General features: G+C 27.7%; 2 protein-coding genes across 6 annotated transcripts; both read right to left on the bottom strand.

Annotated features, from left to right (window-relative positions):
- Positions 1-159: 159 nt before the first annotated feature.
- LOC119685337 (postreplication repair E3 ubiquitin-protein ligase RAD18-like) lies at positions 160-1,409 on the bottom strand. 3 transcript variants are annotated; one of them, XM_038099588.1, is made up of 4 exons: positions 1,151-1,405; positions 980-1,082; positions 844-894; positions 160-636 (listed from the first exon to the last, which is right to left on the bottom strand). In XM_038099588.1, the coding sequence occupies exons 1-4, from the start codon at positions 1,157-1,159 to the stop codon at positions 329-331; spliced, it is 471 nt and encodes a 156-aa protein (XP_037955516.1). In that variant the 5' UTR covers positions 1,160-1,405; the 3' UTR covers positions 160-328. The 3 variants fall into 3 exon arrangements, with proteins under 3 accessions (XP_037955516.1, XP_037955515.1, XP_037955517.1); XM_038099587.1 differs by having other exon boundaries at positions 844-909; positions 1,151-1,401; XM_038099589.1 differs by lacking the exon at positions 844-894 and having other exon boundaries at positions 1,151-1,409.
- Positions 1,410-7,056: 5,647 nt separating this feature from the next.
- LOC119681159 (postreplication repair E3 ubiquitin-protein ligase RAD18-like) lies at positions 7,057-8,306 on the bottom strand. 3 transcript variants are annotated; one of them, XM_038094268.1, is made up of 4 exons: positions 8,048-8,302; positions 7,877-7,979; positions 7,741-7,791; positions 7,057-7,533 (listed from the first exon to the last, which is right to left on the bottom strand). In XM_038094268.1, exons 1-4 carry the CDS (start codon positions 8,054-8,056, stop codon positions 7,226-7,228), a joined length of 471 nt encoding a protein of 156 aa, XP_037950196.1. In that variant the 5' UTR covers positions 8,057-8,302; the 3' UTR covers positions 7,057-7,225. The 3 variants fall into 3 exon arrangements, with proteins under 3 accessions (XP_037950196.1, XP_037950195.1, XP_037950197.1); XM_038094267.1 differs by having other exon boundaries at positions 7,741-7,806; positions 8,048-8,298; XM_038094269.1 differs by lacking the exon at positions 7,741-7,791 and having other exon boundaries at positions 8,048-8,306.
- Positions 8,307-10,384: the final 2,078 nt, after the last annotated feature.

Raw genomic sequence — 10,384 nt, forward strand, 5'->3', positions numbered from 1 at the left:
TTTATTTATAAAATTAAAAGCACCGATAAATTGATCACAATTTTACATAAAGAATTATTTTTACAATACACGTTTATTTACCAGTGAATTACTGTATATATATTTATAAAATAGAAAAATAATTTACTTATATAACTAGTTACACATAAAATTGGTTAGTGAACAATTTCAAAATATTTATTAATTATTTATTTCAGTCAAACCAAGCTGATGTTGACTGAAGTTTCATTTCAATAAAAAAAAAAAAAGGAAAAACAATAATATTTGAAAAAGATGTGCTGAATATGGAAATAACAAGGTAAAAAAAGCTTATACTATTTATAAATATTCACCAAAAAATGCGACGCAGCTGTTTTTTTAAAATGTTTGCCTTGCAAAGGGGACATTTTTTGGAAGTATCGACTGCTCTATTTATACAAGCTTCGCAAAAAACATGTCCACACTTTGTACACACAGGAACTGTCATTGGTGCGATGCATATGGGACACATTACTTGATGTTCAATCTCACTATTTTCAGCACTATTTTCAGACTCTGTGGAGCACAGATCAATGACATTTGGGACAAATACAATGTCATCATCTTCCTCACTGGATATAGATAGATCTGAAAGACTAATTACTTCATCGAGTTGAACTGTAACAAAATAAGAAAAACTTATATATTTACATTATTTAATCAAATTAAATTTTTACCGAAAGGTAAAGATCTTCGGATATCTTAAAAAGATAATCGTTCGCTCTTTATTGTTCGGCGTGAAGGTTTTTATAAATACATTTCATAGAATATTATAATATTTAAGTTCGATATGTATTAATTTGAAATTATTTTTTGTTGGCTTACCAGTTGGACTATCAGTTGCTAGTGGTTGGACATTTACTTGGTGAACCCCATCTAAGAATCGATTCACTTTTAAATTACGTATGTTAGATATTACGCTCGATACTAGAAACTAAAATAAAAAACAGTCAATACTTACTCTGCCGAATTTCTGCTAGGAGTGCTGGAGTACTTGGTGAAAATAAGCGTGGATATTCAGCCCGGTCTGGGGTCCTAATAACTGCTGACAAATTATCTTTATTCTTTTAGCGTCAAAGAAAAAACAAATCATGAAAACATTTTTAATAATACAATTAGTTGTAAGACTTACCGAAGACATTTTGATAACTGCTATTTTATAACAAACTCACATACAAAATACATTTAACGGAATTATGTTACAGTTTCTGCGTTTAACCGCACATAACCCTTCTTTAAACAAACAAAAACAAAGAAATGTCATTTCAGTCAAATTCGATGCAATCGATAATTCACGAAACAATCAAAAGTGGACGTCGATATGAAATGAAACAGAATAAAATCCTACGTAACGTAAGAACGAGATTTGCAAATGTATATTAAGAGATATCCTAAATACATTTTAAAATTATTTTAATATTTTACAATATGAAAAAGAATAATAGAAACAGCATATTTTATCAAACTACCAACAAATCAAGAATATCAATAAATAAGAGATCTTCGAAATCTAAAATTAATTGCATGCAACTCTGTTACCTGTTCCTGCTCTTGTTTTAATATCAACAGCTGTTATTCGTTATTGTGTTGTTGGTTTTGTCCATCTGTTTATGATTTAGGGAAACTTGTTTACCGAGATAAATTGCAAATTGCTCCGTTTTTACAACTAAATAATAAAATGTGGATGGCTATAAAATTATTTCGCATGTTTTCTACATAACGATTAAATAAAAACAATTAACTATCACGCTTACAATTCAGCAATAAATTATATTATATATTATATAATTATATATATTAAAGGTACATAGATGTGGAATTCATGTGTGTAAATTTTTAAAATAGTTTTTAAAATAAGTTGTATGTATATGCAAAAATTAAAAATGCAATAAATTGGGAATTTTCAATGTTTACTTTGAATAGATTTTGACATTTCTCTTTAAGATCGTAAAAACATCTACGACATTATGACATTTCTTCTAAGATCGTAAAAAAATCTAAGACATTAAGACATTTGCAGAGTTGCACAGAGAAATAATCATCATTTTGAAGGAGATTTAAAATTAATCTCGACCATAAGGGGATTAATTTTTGTATGGAAAATCTGAGATTAATATCAAGGTTTATACTTTAATCTTGATTTTTGCTTTAATCTAATTTTAATGTTCAAATAAATTAAGTAAACTTAAAGTGATAAAGTGATTAAAGCAACGGGTGTTTACACGAGTTTTATTTATATTCGTTTTTGTAGAAATAACCACACTACCGCAGTGTTATATTAATAAACTGAAGTTATTGTGAAATACAATTTTGTCAGATTTGAAAGAATCTTTAATTTGAAGTTTTTAAAAAGAATAATAAAAAGAGTAAAAGTGCACATTAGCACTAACTCAAATAATAATAATAACAACAACAACAACAAATATTTATAGATAAAAGAAAATTATGAATATATATTTCAATTTCAATTTTTTTTGAAACTTTATTGCTTTGTTGAATGCATAGCAAACAAAAAATCACTCTTATTACAACTTTACCGGTAAAGTACTAAAAAGGTGCATTTAAACGTTTATCATTTTATTACTTTTCGACTGTGGATATTCGTTCACGATGGAAGTTTTAATATATGCTTATAAATCTAGTGAACGAGTTCTGTTTACTGAGATATTAATTAGGAAATACGATAATATGCCTTTGATCTCTAATTTTATACAATTACTTATGATTTCTATTATTAAACAATATTTTTCCTGCCACAAGCCGTAAAACTTAAGCGTATTGTAACTCAGCCTTTTATTTTTATCGATAATTCGATATAAATACATCAGTATTGCCAATTTTGTATTTTTACTACATCAGTAAAATCAACAGCCGATCAGTATCTTAACTGTTGCTGTTGCTGTTGCTAATCTATAGAACAGAATTGATCGTACTTGTAGTTTATAACCCCAAAATAAATTGTACAATAGCGTTCATTTTAAATCTACATTTTTATCATTTGCATATTCAATTCTATAGACATCAATTCTTTAAAATGGGTCGAAGACACAATCGGTACATCAGAGCCAATGACATGTATATTTGTTTTGTATCTCATATGAAATAAATTGATAAATATAAATTCAAAATAATGGGGATGGACAGATAAGGAAGCTATCAGAGACTTATTAACTTGAATGGCAATGCAAAAATTTCTATAAGCGAACATCAAAAATATATATCATACAGCTATCATATAAAACATGTATATAATACATATAAAATTATTTCAGTGCAAGATATTTAACTGAAATTTTGCACCCAGTTCACTTCAAATTAATGTAATTCTCCATATAAACGTTTGGTTCAGATATAAGTTACTACATATAATTTATTTTATTTCTATTGTATTCACAATAGAGTTGGTATTTTATCAATTGAGATTAAAACCTATTTTTCAATACATTCGAGTGTTATGTATATGCGCATATGTTATTTTAATATCAAAAGTAGGTATATTGAATTTTTATATTTATTTTACTTAAAAATAAATGTTATAATTCTAAAAGTCATTCTTCATATATTATACAGTAACAATCTTTTCTTCCAATCGTAAGGTCAGTTGTGACCGACTATATACTTTAGCATAGTTTTTCTTTTATTGCTCCACATAAACATAATCAATTAGGAAGCTTATCAAAAGTTGTAATTAATGTGGCCTTGACAATTTGAAATCATAAATCTTAAAATTGGTAAAAATTTTTAAATTGTATTATAATCAATTTTGGTTTCGCCTTATTAGGATTGAAAAATATTAAACTAGGTATAACTGATTTTCACTACTGAATATCACCACAATGCTATCGTTTTAATTGTTTAATAGAGGCCCAGTTCAAGTAGCAATTGAGGAATCGAAAGTCCTATTCCGAATTCTGTTAAGTAAATTTATAGATATACTATTATAAATTTATCTACTACTCTCTATATAAATTTATTCAAGATCTCTTCATGAATTAATCTACTTATCTTCTATATAAAATACTATTTATCTATTAGTGGTATTACTTGTAATTTCAGATATTTGTGATCCATAAAAACTAAACTGATTCATATTCATGATTCATTTTTGTTTACATAAGTCAGTCAGACGCGTCTACGATGAAGTTGTCAAGACCAGTCAAAGATCTTGAAAAAAGGTCTTTATAAAGGTCTAAAGAAAATTTATAGAATTTTATTATATGCACTTTGCAAATGTATTTAAATCATATTTATTTAGACAAATATTTACAATATAGGTTTAAGAAATAAACCAAAGTCGTTGACATTGAATATATAATTTTGATCACGATCTGCAATTATAGTGGCAAACCATTTCTGCCCCAGATGTCTGAATTCTTTATAGTTTTATTGCCATCCCTACCACTGAAAAATTTTTCAATATTATTTCTGTATTTGTGAATATTTGTGAATAAAAAAATAATTGTTTTAAAAAAAATTATTACTCAGGTGTTTTCACAATAGATGCATTTGTTTCAAAGGAGTTCGACTATATAAAAAGTACTATATTATGGAATATTTAATTTACACAAACCGGAAACAATTATAGAGAACATTTATCCCTGTGATTCAATAAAAGTCATGGCGAAGGGCACAACCGTCAGTTCTTCTTAACATTCTTATTATGATTACTTTTTTATTCATTAAATTTTAATGTAGTCAATAAATTACCTTCTCACTTCCTCCATTTGTTGTCATTTTTTCCATAATTTAATATTTTTATTTAAAACACAAAAAATCCTTTGTTTTTTGTTGTTGAACTTCCTAGATTCTCTGTTAATTATTTATAAATAATTATAAATGCACTCTTTATTGATGTATTTCACGAAAAAAAGAATCGTTATTTTAAACGATTTCGATAAAAGAATTTAGCCTAAGATGCGAACAAAGTTTTTGAACATTGCGTAGCCAGCGAGCGTTGAAATGTAACTGAAATTCTTAAGGAAGCCGCTTAACGACGAAACCGAGCAGAGTCGTCCGTCCAGTAATTCAGAGAAAAAACAATTTTTGCTTCGGCTTTAAAGATTTTTGAAGTGTAAACGTGAAACCAACATACCCGGTAGTGCGATATGAGACTACCTGTCACGTACGAAAGCAGCAGAGTAGCTATGAGCATATTGGGTAAATTGGAAATAACAGTAAAATTTCATCTATTTTCATATTTTGTTGATTTATCTCAACAACACAATCGAATATTGCATAAATATTAAATAAATTGATAACTTTATACACTAAATTACCAATTGTCACGTTTTCGGGGGCGTATGAGTGATAAAGTAATCACAATCGCTTGATAAGTGGTTTTCTTTAAAAACCAAATTGATTAGTGTTAATTATTTCTGATCTCCCATAGCAGAAATATATAGTACAAATATAATATGAATAAAGAAAAATTATAAAATAATATACCATTGCTCAAAAAATATAACTATTTAGAAAAAATAGAAATAAAAGATATAGAATTGCTAAATATAAAGAACTATTAACAGTTATTGCGACAGTATTGGCAAAAATGTGATTGATATCACAGCAAAAAGTGCTAAGTAAATTATAAAGGAAAACAAGAAAAACATATGTGAAGTATGCCGTGCTTGCAAGCATTCCGTTAGCATCTTTCTTCCATCTTGGTTTAAACAAATTTAGATTTAAAAAAGTTATCTATTTACCTAAATTTTTACCCTTGCAACCTGAAATATAAGTATATAATACTAAGAAATGAGATGATTTCAAACTACTGGAAAATAAGATGGTTTATAAATACAATAATATGTATACATACAAATCTTCATATTAATATTAATCAGATTAAGGATTAGGCACAATATCGCAGCAAACGTTTTAATTTTCAAAAATCAGCATTAACAGATGTTAATTGAAACTACATGAAACACAAACGTTAATTCATCTCCAATTTTTTTTCATTCACCAGGACATCGTCTCTAACTAATCGTTGTTTTTTAAAAATATACAATTATTATGAAATATTGTATCATCATTCACCTACAGACTGTAGAGCTGCACTTTGGATTTGGTCTTATCCTTGTTAGACTAGCTGGAGTTGGAGAGCACTTAAACACTATTTTGAAATTCCTGATATGTTTTTACATATGATTTAATCTTTTTTAATTCAAAAGGAATCACAAAATAAAACCATTATTTTGGATGCTTAAGACCTAGAGGCAGGAATGTAGAGGCAGAGTAGACTAGTGGCTGTTTCTCACTGTCGCTAAAAATGCAATAAAATTTATAAAACCAAAAAAGAAAAAAACCTAAATGCGGTTCTAAACTTTAATATAGCACATAAAATCCTTCAATATATAATTTTGATAAAGAGTTGGTTAAAGCACAAAATCATTTATAATTTTCACTTACCGGAGCAGAAATATAACAAATTAATTTTCTAACATATAAATACTTAAATAATAATAAGTATTTAGTAATTAAACAACCAAATCACTATAATATGTTCAGCTTCAGTCTTAATTGTTTCAAATCATAATCAGTGCTGCTCCTTAGAATTTTCCTTTAGAAATTTGTCTTTTATTACCATGCGCTCTCAACTCTCTAATAATTTAAAAAACTTTACGCAAAACAACATAAATTAAATAAATTGAACATACTTCAACAGCTTACGGCTGGCAGCTATTGAACTTTTGATCGCAGCGATATCCACCATAAAAGCCATCGTATCAACTATACCTTGCATCTCTAGAAGTTTCGCATAGTCACCGTCTTCAGTCAACGACTGAATCCAACAGGAGTATCGGTGGGACATGATATTGCTTTACAGATTTAAAACGACTAACAACTATAACAAAAGCCAAAATTCTTCTTAATTAAAAATTTATTTATAAAATTAAAAGCACCGATAAATTGATCACAATTTTACATAAAGAATTATTTTTACAATACACGTTTATTTACCAGTGAATTACTGTATATATATTTATAAAATAGAAAAATAATTTACTTATATAACTAGTTACACATAAAATTGGTTAGTGAACAATTTCAAAATATTTATTAATTATTTATTTCAGTCAAACCAAGCTGATGTTGACTGAAGTTTCATTTCAATAAAAAAAAAAAAAGGAAAAACAATAATATTTGAAAAAGATGTGCTGAATATGGAAATAACAAGGTAAAAAAAGCTTATACTATTTATAAATATTCACCAAAAAATGCGACGCAGCTGTTTTTTTAAAATGTTTGCCTTGCAAAGGGGACATTTTTTGGAAGTATCGACTGCTCTATTTATACAAGCTTCGCAAAAAACATGTCCACACTTTGTACACACAGGAACTGTCATTGGTGCGATGCATATGGGACACATTACTTGATGTTCAATCTCACTATTTTCAGCACTATTTTCAGACTCTGTGGAGCACAGATCAATGACATTTGGGACAAATACAATGTCATCATCTTCCTCACTGGATATAGATAGATCTGAAAGACTAATTACTTCATCGAGTTGAACTGTAACAAAATAAGAAAAACTTATATATTTACATTATTTAATCAAATTAAATTTTTACCGAAAGGTAAAGATCTTCGGATATCTTAAAAAGATAATCGTTCGCTCTTTATTGTTCGGCGTGAAGGTTTTTATAAATACATTTCATAGAATATTATAATATTTAAGTTCGATATGTATTAATTTGAAATTATTTTTTGTTGGCTTACCAGTTGGACTATCAGTTGCTAGTGGTTGGACATTTACTTGGTGAACCCCATCTAAGAATCGATTCACTTTTAAATTACGTATGTTAGATATTACGCTCGATACTAGAAACTAAAATAAAAAACAGTCAATACTTACTCTGCCGAATTTCTGCTAGGAGTGCTGGAGTACTTGGTGAAAATAAGCGTGGATATTCAGCCCGGTCTGGGGTCCTAATAACTGCTGACAAATCAGCTTTATTCTTTTAGCATCAAAGAAAAAACAAATCATGAAAACATTTTTAATAATACAATTAGTTGTAAGACTTACCGAAGACATTTTGATAACTGCTATTTTATAACAAACTCACATACAAAATACATTTAACGGGATTATGTTACAATTTCTGCGTCTAACCGCGCATAAGCCTTCTTTAAACAAACAAAAAACAAAGAAATGTCATTTCAGTCAAATTCGATGCAATCGATAATTCACGAAACAATCAAAAGTGGACGTCGATATGAAATGAAACAGAATAAAATCCTACGTAACGTAAGAACGAGATTTGCAAATGTATATTAAGAGATATCCTAAATACATTTTAAAATTATTTTAATATTTTACAATATGAAAAAGAATAATAGAAACAGCATATTTTATCAAACTACCAACAAATCAAGAATATCAATAAATAAGAGATCTTCGAAATCTAAAATTAATTGCATGCAACGCTGTTACCTGTTCCTGCTCGTGTTTTAATATTAACAGCTGTTATTCGTTATTGTGTTGTCGTTTTTGTCCATCTGTTTATGATTTAGGAAAACTTGTTTACCGAGACAAATTGCAAATTGCTCCGTTTTTACAACTATATAATAAAATGTGGATGGCTATAAAATTATTTCGCATGTTTTCTACATAACGATTAAATAAAAACAATTAACTATCACGCTTACAATTCAGCAATAAATTATATTATATATTATATAATTATATATATTAAAGGTACATAGATGTACTGTGGAACTCATGTGTATAAATTTTTAAAATAGTTTTTAAAATAAGTTTTACGTGCAAAAATTAAAAATGCAATAAATTGGGATATTTCAATGTTTATTTTGAATAGATTTTGACATTTCTCTTTAAAATCGTAAAATAATCTACGACATTATGACATTTCTTCTAAGATCGTAAAAAAATCTAAAACATTAAGACATTTGCAGAGTTGCACAGAGAAATAATCATCATTTTGAAGGTGATTTAAAATTAATCTCGACCATAAGGGGATCAACTTTTGTATGGAAAATGTGAGATTAATATCAAGGTTTATACTTTAATCTTGATTTTTGCTTTAATCTACTTTTAATCACCCAATGTAAAGCCGTATTATTAAAATAAATGTTCAAATAAATTAAGTAAACTTAAAGTAATAAAATGATTAAAGCAACGGGTGCTTACACGAGTTTAAAACCGCTATTTTATTTATATTCGTTTTTGTAGAAATAACCACACTACCGCAGTGTTATATTAATAAACTAAAGTTATTGTGAAATACAATTTTGTCAGATTTGAAAGAATCTTTAATTTGAAGTTTTTAAAAAGAATAATAAAAAGAGTAAAAGTGCGCAATAGCACTAACTCAAATCGTAACAAAAACAACAACAAATATTTATAGATAAAAGAAAATTATGAATATATATTTCAATTTCAATTTTTTTTGAAACTTTATTGCTTTGTTGAATGCATAGCAAACAAAAAATCAATCTTATTACAACTTTACCGGTAAAGTACTTAAAAAGTGAATTTAAGCGTTTATCATTTTATTACTTTTCGACTGTGGATATTCGTTCACAATGGAAGTTTTAAAATATGCTTCTAAATCTAGTGAACGAGTTCTGTTTACTGAGATATTAAGTAGTGTTGTTGATTTTTTCGATACTAGGGAATACGATAATATGCCTTTGATCTCTAATTTTATACAATTACTTATGATTTCTATTTTTAAACAATATTTTTCCTGCCACAAGCCGTAAAACTTAAGCGTATTGTAACTCAGCCTTTTATTTTTATCGATAATTCGATAGAAATAGGTCGGTGCATTTGCAAAGTAGGTGGCATTGCTCAGTGTTGATTTGTTTGCTGAAGTGTGTGAGTGCGTTAATAGTTTGTTTGACGTGAAGTGAAAAGTGTATTTTAATGCAGATTTTTAAAAGTTTATTTAGAAAATAATTTCTTTTCACAGAATTAAAAAGTGTAAGTCGCTTTGTGTTTTGTTTTGTTAATTTTTTTTGCTTTATGATATTGGGGCTGTTGCTTTTGCTGGTGCTGCCTTTGCTCAAGTGCATCACCATGACAGCAGCAGCAGAGCACCTTGAATAATTTGTTGTTATTTTTAATGTTTTGTTAAATGTGCAATATTGAGTGAATATCATTTAATATGCACAGCAACTATGAAAATGGCGGCAGCTAAATATATAAAATAAATTGCTTGTATTAATAAGGCTATATAAGATTATTGATTAAAATGGTACCCACAAATTATACACGAGTTTCTAAGAAATTTTTTTAATCTGCATAATTTTTATACTCCTTGAGACTTATAGAGCTATTCATATTTTTATTGCAGAAATTAAAGGAAGAGCACTTCCCATCATTTTGAAATACGGTAAA

Source organism: Teleopsis dalmanni, chromosome 2, assembly GCF_002237135.1.
Source record: "Teleopsis dalmanni isolate 2A chromosome 2, ASM223713v2, whole genome shotgun sequence".
NCBI classification, from domain to species: domain Eukaryota; kingdom Metazoa; phylum Arthropoda; class Insecta; order Diptera; family Diopsidae; genus Teleopsis; species Teleopsis dalmanni.